The sequence below is a fragment of the Ambystoma mexicanum genome, chromosome 5p (assembly GCF_040938575.1).
Source record: "Ambystoma mexicanum isolate Mex_15411 chromosome 5p, UKY_AmexF1_1, whole genome shotgun sequence".
NCBI classification, from domain to species: domain Eukaryota; kingdom Metazoa; phylum Chordata; class Amphibia; order Caudata; family Ambystomatidae; genus Ambystoma; species Ambystoma mexicanum.
Window position 1 is genome coordinate 32,672,419 of NC_090930.1, and position 19,566 is coordinate 32,691,984.

Genomic DNA, 19,566 nt, shown 5'->3' on the forward strand with positions numbered 1-19,566 from the left:
GATGAGCGAGAGCACCCTTTAGATAGATGGGGATGAAGATTCATACTCTCGAAAAAAAATAATAATGAGAACTCAAAAGTTTGGCAAAGGGAGTCCGTTTAATGACAAGTACAAAAAACCAGGAGTTCAATGAACATCAGCAACCGCTCGATCTTCCTTCTCGCTTAAACTCTGCTTAATTTCAGAAAACCCACAACCCTTATACCAAAAACTTGTCATCATTGACGTGTAATCTTAAAAACCTAACATGAAACTTGATTGGTTATAGGAAGGTAACTTTAACATAGGTACTATATCTGTATATGGTAACGGGGAGAGGGCATTGGCTAACAATGTCAGGTGGGGCAACTAAGCCTTTCCTTCCAACTGGCAACTGTAAACGTCACTATAAGTATGACGTCCCATTGGCGCTACTCTCTATAGGACCCTAGATTACATGGTCCACTATGATTGGGTTGGCATGGATCCCACACATTCTTTTCCACTTAACAGCATGCAGAATAATTGGCCAGGTGCAGGGAGTAAGCCTGCACCCCAGCTTTCCTTCAATTTATGGTACACCCATACATCACCTCAGTGGCCGCGTGTCAATTACTGCTTTGTAGTTTGGTCTTGAGTCTGCCTCTTGGTCTGAGAAAGTTTAAGGAGGATGGGTACGACAAGGCTTCATGCGTAGGTGTGAAAGTCTCATCCGTTTCTGCCGCCTTGCCACATGCCTAGGACAACGTGAAATCGGCCTCTTCTTCATGCAGTTCTGTGTATTTGATTTAATTTGGTTAGTCGTCTACCATCTGCGCTTATCTCGACCTTGCTAACAGGAGACTCTTGTTATTCCTATCTCTAGTTGTAGGCATCGCCAGCCTATTCCAGCCTGATAAGACCTGGGCCTCTTTGCAGGGTTACCTTCAGCTGGGTTTCTCTCGGTCTTTACTTCTTGATTTGTTGCTGCAGCCTTTGCCTCTTGAAACTTTTATTAACCTCTATTCAATCCCGCTCATGTGCGTAGTGGATTTTTCACTCATCTATAAAGTGCTTTTGAGGTAGATAGGTTTATAGTTGGCGCTTGCCGCAATCTACTTTCTACTAAGCATAGCAAGCTCCACGATTTCTTTGCTTCTTGCGTATGTACATGTTTAAACTGACTTAATGGCTTCATCGTGCATCTGGCATATGCGTCTTCGTCTTGAAATAAACTGTTTCACCTTAGGCCCACAATGTCACTTATCCATGGCATTTCGTCCTTTTGTCAACATTCTTAAGTCATTATATGCTCTATATGTGCTACCGCCCGACTTCTCAGGACGTCATCAGTCGTCTTCTTTTAGTATCTTCTTGGCTTCTTCGGGTATTCCATTCTGACAACCGCTCCTTTGTCATGTCTGTGGATATGGCTTTCTCAGTGGGTACTTTACTGTCCAGGTATGCTTACGTGTAGGTACTTTAAAAGGTGCTGTTCTTCCGATAGGCACTGGGCAGAGCCTCACTGTGGCTCTCTGCTGGTTTACCTGTTCTTCATACATCACATATTTTGGTGTGAACGTATCTGGCACTTCGAAGGGGGTGGTTGGAGTGCGGACGATGTCTGGCACTTCCTCTTCAATTTAGTTTCAGACTGGTGAATACCTGGTGGTATTTTTTGCTCTTCCAGATGAACCACCATCCTGTCTATATCTTCATCAGGGACAGGGTGGTATTTCAAAGGGAAGATCGTCCTCACTGTTGGGCTGGTTTAGTTCATCGTCCCAATCTATTGGTCGACATTGCTGAACTCTAAAAGGTTACGGTTTGTGCAAGTATCACTACACCAGGATGTGGTAAGAGGCTGCAATCCTGGAGAGGTTGCTTTCCCTCATTGTGGCCATGTGTTGCTTTTCAGAGCACACATGTACGAGGGCACACTTTTTTCAGAGGATGGACGCTATCCCGCTTGGGTGTTTTTGAAGCCGGCAAACTTGCTCAAGTGTTCGGCTACAAGGATTTCACCCAGGTTGTCATGGTCCAAGTGCCAGCACTTACCCGCAAAACCACATAAAATTGTCATTAATTGGGATTTTGCTGTCTCTGGAATATTTCACTATAGATTTTTAGGATTATAAAATGGGCACCGTTTATACTTTGCCTGTGCATTTAATGGAAATCACCTCGTTCAGGTCATCTATCCAGTGTTATTTTTTTTTTAAATGCCTATGCTCTTTTGTCTTATTCACTTTCAATCTTTGTCCCTTTTGCGGACTTGGCATTGAATCATCTAAACATCTAATAACTGGCTGTGAAGGTACTCATAACCAACGTACTCTACATCTTGGGAAATCCGCACCCCTAAATGAAGACATGGAAGCCTGGTGGTTGGACATTATCTCAGGGAACAACATAAAACTATCTTGTGTAGTAGTGGACTATATGGAGAACATTTTGAAGACCTAAGTAATATGAAAACAGCATTATACAGCTGGACCTTTAAATTTAACTTAACATGATTAATTTGGAAATTGTGATTTCATTGGTTGTAGACGAGAACGATAATGTAATTTTTATTTGTTTTTCTTTGCTGGTATCACAATAGATCAGACAGTTCATTGGAAGAATGTTTGAAACAAAAGTTTAATTCCTCTGTTTTAAACTGAAGTTTTTCAATAAAAAAAAAAAAAGTATTTGCTTTCTTATAAGGGGAAAGGTCGATTGAGCCAATCATGTATATTTCACTTTAAGATATGTACACTTACTGTACGTATATTCATTAGGCACCAGCTTTTGATTTTGGCTATGGGGGCAGAAGTACCCACACGGAAGAAAGCCTGTGAGCTGTCCCCATCCCCAGGGGTTAGGACCCTGAGTGGAGGACGCCAATCTGACACTTTGCTTATGGTGGCAAAATTCCTTGAACCGGCCCCGACAAGACTGTTCAGCGCCGTTTAAGAATAGAATAACGCTGATAACTTAATGCTGGAGTCTGATAGTACTAAATTGCCCTAAAAGGAATTGCTAATCTCCAGGCTTAACCTTCCAGACGTTGCAATGGCATTTGAGACCATCACAGAACCCTCTGTATTCAGTTAGAGAGTTTTAATGTGGTTATTTCAATGACTGCATGTTCTGAATCACTCAGCAGTGCACAGTTCCCGATAGCTTCCTCATTAGCAATGGGTCAAGGATAGGGCATGATGTTGATAAAGTAGAACCTTCTGGCCTCTCCAAAGTGGACTGAAGCCCTTTGCTTCTTAATTCATGAAATCACTCATTTATAATTGGTAACGAGTTAAGCTCACTGTTTTTTTTTGGAAAGGAAGGACTAATCCGCTCGCCCGCTCTTCCACCAGCTTCAACTGTGGCACTGCACAGCACTCCGCTTGCACGCCCTGCACACCCAGGGGGGTTCTTAAGCCAGCTGGTCTGAGACTCCTCCAGCAGGTCAGCAAACGGTGAAAATGCACTGCTACAACTGTAGCACTCTTCCCATCACTCAGCTGGAGTGCTCTGCACTCCCAAAATGGGGTTTAAGCCAGCTGGTCTGAGGCTCCTCTCACAGGTCAGGAAACAGTAAACATACACTGCCACTTCTCCTGATGATCTGCATTGATGCCGAGGCGTCCATCTACCTCCTGTGAGCTTTCTTCACCACCCCCTGAACAGCTGGGGTAAGCCTGACGATTTTGTGCAGAGGGCACGTGGCGCGGCACATATCAACAAAACTGCATCTAAATTTGAAATGTATAATGCGTACGTCGTGGATCGACTTTTGGGAGGAGCGCATCAATGTTTTATGTGTTTATTGTGCCTTTGTGTCTTATCCTGCATCCCTGCCTCATTGTGCCTTTGCCTTACCAACATGGCTGCACTTTTTGTGTGACTTGAATTGTAGCCTTGTGGTCTGGCCCAGCTCCCCCTCCCATTGGTTGCACTTGGCTTGTTAAGCCAATGAGAGCAACCGGGAGGCGGGAGCCGGCCATCCACCCAAGGCCACAGCAAAGGCCCTATCTACCCCTGTCCACCATGGTATGCAAGTCGACTGTATATCTGCACTCCCACCCCACCGCTCTGCTGCCCCCTGTATGTCTGTAGTCCCCCCACCCATCCCTGGTTAGTTGCCTGTGCCACCCCCTGTCCCCCCACCCCAGTAAGTGTCTGTAGCTGCCCGCCATACCATGAGATTTGCTCCACCTTGTTGCCTGTTGATTGGAAACCTATGTACTAGTATGCACTTGCCACTGTCAAATACGTGACTGGCCCAATGCTATTCTATGTTGACACTAACCATGCACCCATGTGTAGCCTGCCTCCTCTGTATTCTGTGCCGGGCACCACGCATTTACCCATTGACCTTGACCACGCATATATGTGTTGTTGCTGCCTTGCAACTTTTGGTTGGCACTTGTAGATGCATACTTATTTTGACCACGCAATTGTTTGTAGCTGCCGCAACATGTGGCTGGCACAATGCTCTTGCCTACTGATGCTGACCTCACAACTTTATGTAGGCCCCGCTGTGTAAGATGTGGCTGGCACCATATACTTGCCAACCAATCTAGGTTACCACTGTTTAGCACTTATTGGAATTGTATGAAGCAACATGTATGTATGTATGCCTTCTAATGCACTTATGTAACTAAGTAAGCCTTCTTAACAGCGCCACGATGCCCAAGGAAGTTTGGCGCTTTACAAATTCAAATAAATAAACAACTGTACAACTCTCTACATCACTCCACTTGAGTGCTCTGCACTCCCAGAAGCGGAATTAAGCAAGACAGGCGTATGACAGGTCAGGAACCCATGAAAACAAACGGCTACAACTGTAGCACTGTGCACATCCTTCCGCTTGCATGCTCTGCACTTCCAGCAGGGCTTTTAAGCAAACTGGTCTGGGACTCCTCCTGCAGATCAGGAAACTGAAAAACTGCTTTAACAGTAGCACTCTGCACATCACTCCGCTTGAGCACTCTGAACATCACTCGCTGCAAATCTCTTGCAAGTGATTTACAGTACCCATGATTAAAAAGTGGCAAACTGCTCCTTTGCATTGTTGGCGAAATGGCATTTATTGGATGCTTGCATGTGGGACCATTGAGAAGCAATTGTAAAATGTATGTCTGTTGTGCTGTAAAATGCACCATTCCAACACATGGTTTTTAAACATTCTTTCAGTGAGAGACACCCACCACCCCTCCCAAACACTGCTACATTAGCTAGAGCGCCCTCTCCACCCCTCCCAAACACTGCTCCATTAGCTAGAGCTCCCTCACCACCCCTCCCAAATACTGCTCCATTAGCTAGAGCTCCCTCTCCACCCCTCCCAAACACTGTCATGATTCCTGCCCCTCATGTCCCCAGCCCTCCAAGATGTCAGGCTGGAGCCAGGCCACGATCACCTACATGGCCCTCAATGGCCTCTCCATCCCTCCAAAGACCCATTTGGAGTCAGACTTGGCGCTTGTGGCACCAGACTCACTTACTCCCATATGATAACATTGGGGATTGGACTTGTAGTGCATTGATGGGGACAAGTTGGATGCCCCCACATATTTCGGTTCCCAGAACTGCATGTGTGGTCTAGTTTTTTGGGTGTGGTTCAACCCAGAGGCACCTTTGATACCCAGAGACTATTTAAGCCACACCCAGGCTGAGAAAATGCTTTGCGTTTTCTGCACCTGCAGCGTGACACTCACCGTGTTCGGATCGGTCTCCAGTAGGCCTGCATCTTTCTTCTGCGCTCAGCTCCTGCAAGAACAAGAACACCGTTAGGAACAGCCTTACCTTGCGGTGCTTCTGCCCATCATTCATCGCTCCTTCTGCTCTGCGGGCATCCTCGGCGGTGTCATTCCCATCCCGGCACGCCGCTTCCTAAGGAAAAGGGAAAAGAACAGAAAAAAGGCATTAGTGAGCATTCTGCAAATCTTCGCTTAGTTTTAAATACTGTACGAGCTTCAAACGCTTACCTGAATCCCAGCCGCTCTGGGGGAACTCTGTCTCCGGAACTACTCATCCATCTGCAAGAGGGAAAAGACACTCCAGGTTAGCGTGGAAACATCTAGAGGCGCCGCATACCGCGCTTCCCCACCGCATTTGTTCTTCATAACCGGCATCCACGCTGAAAACGTCGCAGCACCTAGAAGACACAGAAAAAGAACTCAGTTCAATGCAAATATGAAAGGGGGGCATCGCGCATCGCACTCTCACTCACCTTCAGTGCTACTCATCTCAGCAGCACGCCGCCATCCCTGGACGCCAGCCATCATCTAAGGAAGGAAAGGAACGAAGTTAGAGAACTGTTCAAAAGACTCATTATACTTACCTGTCGGACTCTTGCCAGTGAAGTAACGAGGCAGCAACGAGCCCGCATCAATCAACGCGCCCCTGCGCTGAAAGCAGGACAGAGAGCACACTATCCAAGAAAACAAGGTGAGCTGTGGATCAAAGGGAAGGGTTGGACCCCGGGGAAGAAAGGGTTCAAGCACACAGAGACCATAGGGAGTTAAACTCTACCAATCCTGTGTTTCAGGCCCAGTCTCCAGTCGAATAACCTCCAGGGAAGGGTTTGAGGTCGTAAGAGGTCAGAACAGGCTCAGTGACGTCCCCGTGGATACCAGGTGAGCGTTACAAAAACTGCAGCATTAACTAGAGCTCCCTCTCCACCCCTCCCAAACACTGCTACATTAGCTAGAGCTCCCTCTCCACCCCTCCCAAACACTGCAACATTAGCTAGAGCTCCCTTTCCACCCCCCCAAACACTGCTACATTAGCTAGAGCTCCCTCCACATCCCTCCCAAACACTGCTACATTAGCTAGAGCTCCCTTTCCACCCCTCCCAAATACTGCTACATTAGCTAGAGCTCCCTTTCCACCCCTCCCAAATACTGCTACATTAGCTAGAGCTCCCTCTCCACCCCTTCCAAACACTGCAACATTAGCTAGAGCTCCCTTTCCACCCCTCCCAAACACTGCTCCATTAGCTAGAGCTCCCTCTTCACCCCTCCCAAAAACTGCTACATTAGCTAGAGCTCCCTCTCCACCCCTCCCAAACACTGCTACATTAGCTAGAGCTCACTTTCCACCCCTCCCAAATACTGCTACATTAGCTAGAGCTCCCTCTCCACCCCTCACAAACACTGCTACATTGCTAATTGGGTGATATTCCTACACTAAAGCTATTCACCAGACACCACTAACCGTGAATCGTTTACAATGCCAATGCCCCCTCAGGAGCCACCAGGCACCACAAGCTGCCACTGCCACTAGTATGACTAGGACTGGGAAGAAAGCGAGAGAGGGAGACAGAGAGGGGAGTGGAGGTGGCAGGTGCAGCTTCTTTAACAATTTGTGGTGCAAAGAGGTCAATTGGAGCGCAGGATGGGTTTGCAAAGCAAAGGAGGTGCAGACACTCAGTGGGGATGGGGTTGTGGAGGAGTGGGATACAGGGAATTGTGGAAGGGCAAAATGAGGGAGTAGGTGCACGCCATCTCAGGAGGCCAGTGTGTCCTTTATTCTGGTGATTTTTGGGGAGGCAACTTCATTGACACATAGCAATAGCAGCTCTTGAAATAGGGGGTGGTGGAGCGTGGCTTAGAGGGTCCTTTATATTTTGGGTGGGTGCTTTCATAGAGGAAAAACAAGATTAGTGTAATAGGAGGATTAGGCTGTGGACGGGGTCAGTAGAGAGTTCTTGTAGGTTTCAAAGAGTCGGGAATTGGTATGTGCAACAGTGGCGTAATCAGGAATGGTTGTCCTCAGGTGCAGGATGGCAGGGGAGATTCAGGGTTACAGAGGCGGGGGGTAAAAGGACAGGCAGGGTAGCGATCACTGCAGGGGGCAGATAGTGCAGAGCATAATTGAGAAAAGGGAGAGAAAGTGTAGAGCGAGATGTTGTCTTGGCCGAAGTAGGGGACCACGGAGCCCGATTAAGAGAATGCGTTTCTTTAAGAGAGAGAGTACCGTTCCATGGATATTCATTCATTTAAAACAATTACATTAATCTGTATTTTCGTCTCCCTCACCTCCTCTGGAGCATTTGAGCCTTGATTGTTCGACCACTGCTTCCAGTAGGTGTGCCTTGAGGTGCTACCGAGACCGGTCCATTCTATATTCTAAAACGACTGTCTATGCTAGGAGCCTCCTCCTGAATTCACAGGGTGTCCCTCATAAAGGAGTTTACGTGTTGGGAATGCAGGAAGCGTTCAATGTGGTAAGGTGAAAGACCGCTGGATGGTGAAAGAAAATCTAGTCTGGGCGCTTGGCTGAAAACTGACCCAGCCCTCATTAGGTTTCAGGTCATCCCTGTAAAATGGCTGCTATGGATAAACAGCCTAGTCTTTCGGATGAACCATTGTCGTAGGTGTGTGTGGGGGGGGGGGGGGGTGGAGGGGTCTGGGGGAGCTTGTATTGAGTAATTAGAAAATGTGATCACTTATTCACAAAGCAGATTGCCAATAATTGGTAGAAGTACTCAGAGTTCTGATTCTATTGTATACACTGAAGTGAGCATTCTACTGAAATAAATGGAGAAAAAAAGGCACAGAAATGCAAAAGGGAAAAAAGTACAAAACATAAGGAACGAAAAGCACAAAGATAGAAAAGCCCAAAGCGCACCTCTTGTCTTCTAGTCTCTTTATGACTTCTGTGTAGGGTGCAAAGAACACCAATAAAAACTTTGAATCCAAAAAAGAAAAACTCCAACGGCAACTGCACCCACAATCTGAGGAAACCTTTCAACATGGATAGCCAATCAGAACAAAGAAGTTTCTTATAGAGGGAGAGTCAACTGCACAAAGGCCCTTGTAATAAATATGGACACACTTCCCAATACACAAACTCACCTAGATAGGTGCCAGAGTCCACCAGCTCCTGTAGAGGAGGTACAACCACATTGCCATGAAGATCCTCAAAGCCAAACTCTTCCTCACAGTCCCAGTCATCGCTGTCTTCTTCCTGGTGCGGAGTCCCGTGAAGGGGGGTCCACATCACTAGTCTTCTCCCGAGTGTACATTGGAGGGCACAGCCCCGCCAGCCATAGATAGCAAGAGAGTGGAGGAGGCCGTAAAAGGGGTTCAGAATAGCCTGGACAGAGAGAGACAGAAAAGTGTTAGTTACAAAGGGAGAATGTCCAGCAAGAGGAGAGGACATCAGACTCCAAGTGAGATGGGAGATCAGGAATAAAGGGGGTTACAAGTAGCAATAGCAGAGACATGTGACCCACCAGGGAGAAAAGGATTCAGGGGAGAAAAGGTATCAGGTAATATTATCCCCACCAAAAATATCGCCGTATATATGGTCGTTTGGAACGTCCATAGGTGATATTTTGGGGGGGGGGGGCAATTTTTGGGGGTTTTGGGAGCAGGGGTTGCGGGGGTGTCCCCTGCTCCTTTGAAAATAATTTGGGGTGTCCCCCGCAGGTTCCATGCCTTAATATCGCTGCAAAAATATGGCAATAATTTTGTATGGCGATATTTTTGTGGGGATATTAACACATGGAACCGGACAAAGCAGATAGCAAGTCAAGGGTATAGGAGTATAGCTCAGGTGCAACACGCTCACCATTTTAAAGCAAGACGACGCAAAGAAAAACCAGTTCCATCCCCGGGTGCGCACTTAGAAACCTATGGGTATTAAGCATGTTATAAATAACCAATTACAAGGGGGATTATCTAGGAGAGCGAGAGTGGTCATGCACCACTGGGTGTGAACACTACTATGTACGTGTGAACTGAGGGAAGTGCAGCATTCCCAGTGTGTATGTGGTGTGCTAGCCTTGAGTGCTGGAATCACTAGACTTGCATACGACCACTTGGCATTCTGAAGTATTGCCCCTGCAAAAGGAACTCCCCTTCTCTGTATTTCACGTGGATCTTGGCCTTGCGGGTTCATTCCAATGTGCAACACTGCCACGGAAACCCTCCTTAAAAGCAACTACGCTTGTCTAGGTTTTGGGGAGGATATGTTTAAATTTAGGGTGTTCCCCTAGAGGTCAATTCAGTGATGTGGTGCCCACACGGTGTCATTGCTCAGAAAGCATCTTTCAGCTTCAAAGCGGGACAGGGGTCTGGTCGCAGCTGTTCCGTAGAACATCTTGCTCCTGTCAATTTTCACCATCCATGTCCACCATTTGCATGTCCATGAAATTCCGTGACAAAGTCTCCTCGTGTGGAGGATTGGCTTCAGTCACCAACTCTATCCTTTAACACCCAAACATCCACACAAAAATGCACTGTTGTGATGAATCTGAGGCGATTCATCCCAAAAACTCTGACCTGGACCTCTTCTCATGCAGCCACTACCTGATCCTGACCCTGGGGGAGGTATAATGCAGGATGATCACAAGGGGGGATTCAGATCAGGGAGGAATGGGAGAACCCTCTGAACAATTTCCCTAATGAGCCTACAGTCTTAATGGCTTATTGTAAAATTGATGATTTTGATTTAAAACAAAGAAGAACATTATGGACTTCAAGTCCCATAATGCTGTTAGTACTGAGACGAGGAAGAGGAGTCTAGAGTAACCAAACTGTGATGAGCGGTCTAGTTGTCATAATGACCCCTTACCGGAGTGAGACTTTTAAATATTTAAAGGCCTTTCAGGTGTGGGCTAAAGGGGAGCAGCAGCAAAAGTGGCGAGTCCTACTTTATGCAGAGGACGTGAAGTGGTATTGAGGTCAGCTACCCCAAGACAGTGAGAAACTCTGTGTCCTGTGACGACCTCCGGTGAGCGTACAGAGCTGTGAAAGCTCCATTGACGGTCATTGCAAGCAACGGCAGATTGACAGGAGTTGCTAAACGCTGAGGAAGTCCCAATGAATGGAGAACCAGCACCGGCGAGTCCGAAGGAGACGCCAGAGTATACCGGTAGTTGGCCACATACAGGTGACCACAGGGCGCTCCGAAGGGGACCGCTGGGTAGTAATGAACATTTGGAATACCGAATATTTGAATTAACGGAAATCTTAAGAGATGTCAAGTAAGGTAATATTGCAACCCGAATTTCCCAAGCCAAGGAAGGGCAATAGTAAAGCAAAGGGGACACAACTTTCCTAAAGAGGGATATCCAACAAGGGGGCATTGCAAGCGGCATTGACAAAGTCAAAGAAAGTTGAGAGGGACACAGGGGCAACTTAAAATGAAGTTCCCAACACAAGATACCCTGTGGGATAAAGTTGTAAACTAAATTGCCAGCAGCCAAAAGGTTTGGAGATAGAAACCAGAGACTGCAGGAGCAAGGCCCTCCTGGTAAAAGGGATCAAGGGGGCAAGAACTGTAACCTGCATTGCCAATGGCAAACAGGTCAATATAAGAATCTTTGTCCTCTTGTGCAATAGATTTGTGAAAGAAGCTACAAGCCAATTGGGTTGGAAGTCAAAAGCCAAAATCTAGAAGTAGTTGTTGGTTCAACTCTTTACACTGAGGATTCAAGTGTGGAATGTTTGGAACAAGCCTTACCACAGAGTACAAGTTGTAGTAGTAGGAGTTTCATCCTGGCAGGCGAGTGGACCAGGAAGAAGATCATTTGAAGTACTGTGAATGTGGTAGAAGTTGTGGTGAAAAAGAAGTGGCAATTCCACTACCGTGTTTTGATGAACTGTTGTATAACCATCTTGACTAAAGTATCTCTTTTTAAGTGAACCATCCTGACTGAGATGTTACTTATAAAGGAGAAATCTGATGTGATAACGAGGGATTGGTTTCCAGAGAAAAGAACACTTACATTTAACTTCTGAATTGATGTGTAAAGAGAAAGTCTTGTTTTGACAAGAAGCATTTTAACAATTGACATCAAGTCTGAAACATCCTTTGGAAATTAGATGGTCACTTTGCTAAGTGAAGGACATATTGAATGAGAAGAACTTCGTATTCAACCTTGAGTGGAACTTGGCTGTAAAAAATCCAGAATTGATCCAGTCTAAGGGGATCCAACCCTGGTCAAAAAGATTTCGGTTTATAACTTTTGTGTTTATATTTATGTTATTTTGTGAAGCTTAAACAGCCAAATAATTCCTGTATAATTTTGTTGTATGTATAAGTGTGACGGCCAGAACCCTTTGGACATAAGGTCATGTTCCTTTAGCCTTAGTTTGTTGGGTAGGGATATCCTTGTTAGGTTAGGGAAAGATTGGTGTTTGTCTCACCCCTTTAATTTAATAAAATGGTGACTTATGAGAAAACTAAACCTATGTGTCCGTCTCGCATTTCTGACCCGTCACACTGTGCAGCAACGACCACAGGCAAAGAATGACAAATGTCAGGATTGCCTTTCTCGCCCAAAGTGTACTACGCATACACTCACCCAGAAAGTCAAAGCAAATGCAACTCCACTACCAGAGCCAGATGACCGCATGCACAGGACCGTGCAATCTCCAAATAAAAGATCGAGAGGCAGCTCTTAAAGCCGCGGCCCGCCTGCCTCTGCAGGAACACATTTTAACACTTACAAAAACCTATAAAAGAATCAAAGGGGAACAAATCCACTATGAGATTCCAAACGAACACCCAGGTGGAAATACACATGCAAAGACCAATGCTGGGGAAGGAAGGATCAGGATATAAAAACGCCACATGGGAAATCGCAGGATGTGGGTCCTTGGAATCCAACAAGTGTGGAGTTGGGAGGAAGCTGGTGATTTAAAGAAGAACCAGAAGAAGGAGATTGGAAGAAGAGAGAATGGAGCAGAGGAGACCAGAGGTGAAGAACGGGAAACAACAATAGATGGTGGCAGAAGAAGAAGGTGGTGGAAAGAGGGAGCCAGCAAGAGAAAGCTCATAGAAAAACCCGGAAGACTTGGTACTCTAATGAGAACACAAAGGAATGAGGGGGGCAAACATCAACTAAGGAAGGAGAAAGTGGCAAAGCCCAGATCTGAAAGTGTCAAACCCACATTGTGAGGAGGAAGGAGCATTTGGCATGGCAACAAGGATGGGCAGGCCAATAGTATAGTTGGGGACACATTCGATATTTGGATCCAAAAACCAATGTGACACATGCAGAAATGATACCCAACAAGGTATCAATCGAGTTCCAGGGACGTTAACATCAAAGGACATTTTAACTTATTTTTGAAAGAGGCCTTTTGTTTAATCAATAGTGCTGGGAGGAGAGACTGTTCAGATTATTTGTTTGAAACACAGAGGAGAGGTTCCTTTGTGTTAAATAAACCTATTTTCCATCACTGCGACATCTGGACTCATTTGTGGTCACCACTCAGCTACATGGAATATGGTGTTAAACATGGGATCCACAAGGTCTATGCCAGAGACCTCCAGAACCTCTAGGACTCCTTTGGTCTGTACATGTAGGATGGTACCAGTTCCAATGAAGATCACCCAATGTCATTAGGAATTCACTTGTATAGTGTGGATAGGTGACCGAGCCCTGCTTTCCATAGACCTCCGATTCGAACATCCACAAGGGACCTATGGAAGAATCACTCCAAAGTATGGCCTGGCAGTGAGATGGAATTGATATAGGGGCATAATGATTGATGACAGGGATAATTAGGGAGTGGAGAAGGAGCTTCTTTTTAACCATGGCTCAGACAGCTTTAGAATCGAGGCGGGGGAACAAAAAGACCAGTTGATTTGAGTTGTGCCTCCTACACAGTGGAAGAGGCTGAAGAGGTGGGAAGGACAAAAAGAGGGAGAAGCTGGATTTGGTTCTTCATCTTTACCACAGAGGTCCACAACAGATGGCCAACAAACTTTACCACAGATGGGATGGACCAACCAGAGTATATAGGAGAACAGACCCAGGACTCCGATGAAGCTGCGCCACCCATTTTGAACCAAAATTCACTTTGGCTCAAAGACTTTAACATTCCCTGTGAGAAGGTTTTGATGGCACTGTAGCTGCAGAGGAAGGAAAACTAATTACCGGGCCCTAATTTTGTGGGGTGGAAAAGTAAAAAAGGCCCCCTATATAGAGTAATGAAAAATGTGATGCCAGATGGCCAGACTCGCTATAATGCTGGTACAGCCCCGTAATCAATCTGACCCACTCCAGTCTTTTGGGTGAACAACAAAGGCGGACTAAGATCCAGGGACATATCCTTAGTCCGCTCCAAAGTAACAGACTTAGGAACAGATTCAAAAGTATTGTTTAGCGTGTCTGGTGTGGTGACCTTGAGGAATGACGTGGGTAAAGCATTGCTATAGCCGCCACCTATCAAACTTTCCTTCCTCCAAAAGTGGGTGCATTGTGGTGGGTCCCCTTGATCCAGTTATTTAGATTTTGCCACGAGAGGCCTTTCCTACAAGAGTCAACACCACAAAGTATTTGAAAACTCTTAATTCTCACAGGTGGGATTCCCAAAGAAAATTCTCACACCACATTTGTGCCCAAACTCCTAGAAGAGCCAAAGAGTTGTTACAGGTTGAGACCATCTGAAATTCTATCTACCACCGAGCGGTAGACGGCTTTGTGGAATGTTTGAAACACTGAAGACATGTATCTGGAGGATGCGAGAAACAGAGACAAGCTACTACTTTGCCCCCTTCCTCACACTAAAGACTGCAAACCTCCACATAAATCTCCTCCTTCAAACAAGATTATAGAAGAGAACCCCCAAGACATCCTGAAGGAGGGATCGGAAGAAGGAGAAGACGAAGAAGTAGGTCACCAGAGTTTGGGAGAACCACCCAGGAGAGACTATGATGGATCCGTAACTTGGCCTAATTGCAAACCAGAAAATAAAACCAGATGCACCTGAACCAACCTGTAGGAACAGCTTACACACTGTGCCGAAATGAATCCCAGGGAGCACCACCCCCCCCATCACTAGAGAGACAGCCCTTAAAATATTGGCCCTGCAGAAATGAATCCCAGGGAGCACCCCCCTACCACTAGATAGACAGCCCTTTAAATATTGGCCCTGCAGAAATGAATCCCAGGGAGCACCCCCCCCCCTCCATCACTAGAAAGACAGCCCTTAAAATATTGGCCCTGCAGAAATTAATCCCAGGGAGCACCCCCCTACCACTAGAAAGACAGCCCTTAAAATATTGGCCCTGCAGAAATGAATCCCAGGGAGCACCACCCCCCCCCCCATCACTAGAGAGACAGCCCTTAAAATATTGGCCCTGCAGAAATGAATCCCAGGGAGCACCCCCCTATCACTAGAAAGACAGCCCTTAAAATATTGGCCCTGCAGAAATGAATCCCAGGGAGCACCCCCCCCCTATCACTAGAAAGACAGCCCTTAAAATATTGGCCCTGCAGAAATGAATCCCAGGGAGCACTCCCTCCCCCCCCCCCCATCACTAGAAAAACAGCCCTTAAAATATTGGCCCTGCAGAATTTAATCCCAGGGAGCACCCCATTATCACTAGAAAGACACCCCTTAAAATATTGGCCCTGCAGAAATGAATCCCAGGGAGCACTCCCCCCCCCAATCACTAGAAAGACAGCCCTTAAAATATTTGCCCTGCAGAATTTAATCACAGGGAGCACCCCATTATCACTAGAAAGACAGCCCTTAAAATATTGGCCCTGCAGAAATGAATCCCAGGGAGCACTCCTCCAGCCCCTCCCCCATCACTAGAAAGACAGCCCTTAAAATATTGGCCCTGCAGAATTTAGTCCCAGGGAGCACCCCCCTTTCACTAGAAAGACAGCCCTTGAAATATTGACCCTGCAGAAATGAATCCCAGGGAGCACCCCCCCAATCACTAGAAAGACAGCCCTTAAAATATTTGCCCTGCAGAATTTAATCACAGGGAGCACCCCATTATCACTAGAAAGACACCCCTTAAAATATTGGCCCTGCAGAAATGAATCCCAGGGAGCACTCCCCCCCTCCCCCCCATCACTAGAAAGACAGCCCTTAAAATATTTGCCCTGCAGAATTTAATCACAGGGAGCACCCCATTATCACTAGAAAGACACCCCTTAAAATATTGGCCCTGCAGAAATGAATCCCAGGGAGCACTCCCCCCCCCCCCCATCACTAGAAAGACAGCCCTTAAAATATTGGCCCTGCAGAAATGAATCCCAGGGAGCACCCCCCCCCCCCTATCACTAGAAAGACAGCCCTTAAAATATTGGCCCTGCAGAAATGAATCCCAGGGAGCACTCCCCCCCCCCCCCATCACTAGGAAGACAGCCCTTAAAATATTGGCCCTGCAGAAATGAATCCCAGGGAGCACCCCATTTTCACTAGAAAGACACCCCTTAAAATATTGGCCCTGCAGAAATGAATCCCAGGGAGCACCCCCCTATCACTAGAAAGGCAGCCCTTAAAATATTGGCCCTGCAGAAATGAATCCCAGGGAGCACCCCCCTTTCACTAGAAAGGCAGCCCTTAAAATATTGGCCCTGCAGAAATGAATCCCAGGGAGCACCCCCTATCACCAGAAAGACAGCCCTTAAAATATTGGCCCTGCAGAAATGAATCCCAGGGAGCACCCCCCTACCACTAGAAAGACAGCCCTTAAAATATTGGCCCTGCAAATATTGGCCCTGCCGTGGTTTCATTATTTGAAGCAAAGACGGCAAACCTCTCTCAATTAGATAGAGGCAGGGACCTACAGTATGCAAATATTGTATCAAATGAAGTCACAAACTTAGCAATGTGCAAGAATGAACAACATTAGTGCATAACGAGAGCGCACATTAAGATATAAATATTTTCACAGGAGCCGGATAAAACCAATTAAACAACCAGCCATGTAGCCACGGGTTTGAGCAAAGGACAAGATGCACAAACAAATAACATAAGATCATGTACATAAAGACATAAGCAAAATTATCTGACATATGTGGTAAATTGCACAAAACAGGTCAATACACATTGGCAAATCACACGGTGAAAAAATATTTTCCAAGACAATGAGGAAGAGTAGCATTGAATCCAAAGAGACTGCATGTAATAAAAGTCTTTAATGTATCGATACTACGTCTGTCGACATGAGAACCTGGGTTTTGGCAATGTGGGCATTAACGTTCTAAATCTGCCCAGCCTTCATCAGGACAAAATAGGATGGCCAGCAAAGGATCGTCATGCTTGCTGATGTTTCAGGGTACTTTATAACTGGAAAGTAGGATGACAAGCATTAGTTTCATTACGTCATGGCTTTTGTCCTTGTTATACATTTTTTTAAGAGGGAGCCTATGCCCAATAAATTGAGGGACAATTCATGTAGTTTTCTGCACGGAGGTGTTAAAAAAAAAAAATAAAAAAAAATAGAACCCCCAAACTAGTTGGACACGGGTTCAATTGGATTGCATGGCACCAAAACTGGTGGGTCTACGTAATCCTCACCTGTGCTCCTGCATCCTCGCTCCTGCAGGGGTGCCATGGAAATTCCCACCACTCCCACACTCATCCCAATTGGTGTGTTGTAAGGCACTAGTAGGATGATGTAGGGATGCGCAAACCTCCTTCCTCCCTTCTGGCCAGCAGTTGGTACGATGTCCTTTCATCGCAGGGTTTTTTTGCCGCAATTTTTTTTTTTTTTTTAAACCCATTGAATTTTTTAGCAGGGTTTAGTAAATTATATATATGGGGTGTGGGTGCTTGGGAATAAATACAAATAAAAGTAAATGGGGGTGTTTGGGGGGGAACCCCCCCCAAAAGTACATTTTAAAAATGTCGATGGGTTTTTCCATAAAAAGAAATTGCGGTAAAAAAACCTGCGAAAACACATCCTGCAATGAAATGACATGGAACCCCAGCAGTTGAGATGCGGAGAAGAGATTAGGTTCCTGCAAGTCAAGACAAGCACATGAGTGTCCTATGTGTGTCTCCAAACCCTCTCTGTGTGCATGCGTAGCTTGGTAGGAGGTGCAAGCTGCATGAAAGCGGTCTGGGACCAGTTGCTGCACTGTGTCCCAACGATGCAGTCCTGCTGGCGTCGGCTTCCCTGTGGACAGTCACAATTTCTCAAAGTCTACGGTTCAATGTCTTGGTACCATACTGTTCATTCTTTGATGCAGTCTAACCTTCTATTCAGTCCCTTAAGAGGTTGATGATGCAAGAAATTAGGGCACCGGCTCGAGGATGGGCGTGGCTATTTATAGCTGCACCCATCAATATGGAGGCCAAGAGCTAGGAATACGGCGAGACCTTGACAGCTTGCAGGATTTCACAAATGGGATTTCGTGGTTCTGTGCAGCCTGTGGCTCCTGGTCCCTTCACATTCCCACCAAGATAGTCCATGGGGAGCCCTGTAAGTATGGGGCCCTTGTCGCTGTGTCTGGTGTCATGACAGTTTGGAAAAGGTAGAAGGGTTATCCGGCCCGATAATCTGTCGAGATATGGCTAATGGAATCAAGGTGTTTTGCATGAATCCCGGTCTAGGAAGAATTGCAATAGTCTCATTTGGAATGTCTCAATGAACCGACCACTGGGGATCGATCAAATTCCGGAATGAAAGATAGAATCGGTCACAGAAGTCGAAGGAGGAAATAGATGGACTTTGCCATACATGGTAGTCGCAGTAGAGGTTAGATCACCAAATGCAACACAAATTATTTACCAGACTTGCAAAGGACGTACAGGGATCAAAAAGCATGGGGCAGGGAGGTAGCTTTGATGAATTACTCGAGATGTTTTTTGGGCCGATGAGAATAACCTCTGTTCTAGAAGGGTTCATCTGCAATTTGTTGGATAACATAAAATGTCTAACTTCTGATCAATCCACAATGCACTGTAGAGAGTCCGAAGAATTGTTCTGGTAAATCTCAGTATCATCCGTGTAAGAATGATAATGTAAATAGAATTTTGAGAAGATACGCAAAAGTGGTTGAATGTAGATTTTAAACAATTGTTAGTGGTATGCTGTTGTGGGGAAGGAAATTAACCTATTCCACCCCCCTTGGCGCTTGAGGGTTAGGCGAATTCCATGATGACACCCGTGATGTGCCAGGGGGAGGAGGGCATGCTAAGAGACCCTGCATGGACATAATATTACGCGAACTGTAGATGTATAGACTTAGTCCGTGCATATAAACAGACGCCATTTTGTAGCTATGGCAGAAACAGAGCCTGCATGGCAGCACGGTAGACCCAGGCCACAAACCTGATGAAGAAACCAAATAGGCCCAAGCGCTGATGAGTGAGAGACCCACGCTGTTCATTTCCACAGAAACCCTCCTTTGTTCTAAAAACTGTTGCCAATACATTGTATCCCGAGAAAGAATGTGTCCTGCAAGGCCATGATACAGTGCTAGGCGCCTCGCTGTATGTGTTTATCCCAACCAGGCCAGAGCAATCCTCCGAGCCCCAAGACCCCTGAATTCCAAGATACCAGCTGACACCAGGACACCGACCATAAATCCGCCAACCATAAAAGAGCGGTCCCCCTATCTGTACTTTACAATGGCATGATGTGCAATGCCAGGTGCGGGGAGGGATAAATCATAGTCCAAAAGCGAGGGTGGAAGCCTTGGACGCCGGACGGCGCAGCTGGGATGAGTGAAATGTGTGCGGGTCACAGTGACCGCGAGCCTCCCCGTACCAGTCCATGATCATGCCAGGTGCCCTGTGTAGCAAAGAGCAGCACTGTAATAATAACACATTAAATTGTATTTTCGTCCTTGGTTCCCTGGAGACGATGTGCCCAGATGACCCCACGTGATGGATGACGGACGGACAGGGC

General features: G+C 46.3%; 1 protein-coding gene across 3 annotated transcripts in view; it reads right to left on the reverse strand.

Moving 5' to 3' along the window:
* The window catches only part of LOC138481620 (G-protein coupled receptor 143-like), a 232,205-nt gene that overhangs the window by 5,637 nt on the left and 207,002 nt on the right, over positions 1-19,566 (reverse strand). For all 3 annotated transcript variants that reach the window (XM_069613807.1, XM_069613809.1, XM_069613808.1), the window contains one exon: positions 8,805-9,045. In XM_069613807.1, coding sequence (XP_069469908.1) covers positions 8,805-9,045 — 241 coding nt within the window. The remainder of the gene's footprint in view (positions 1-8,804; positions 9,046-19,566) is intronic.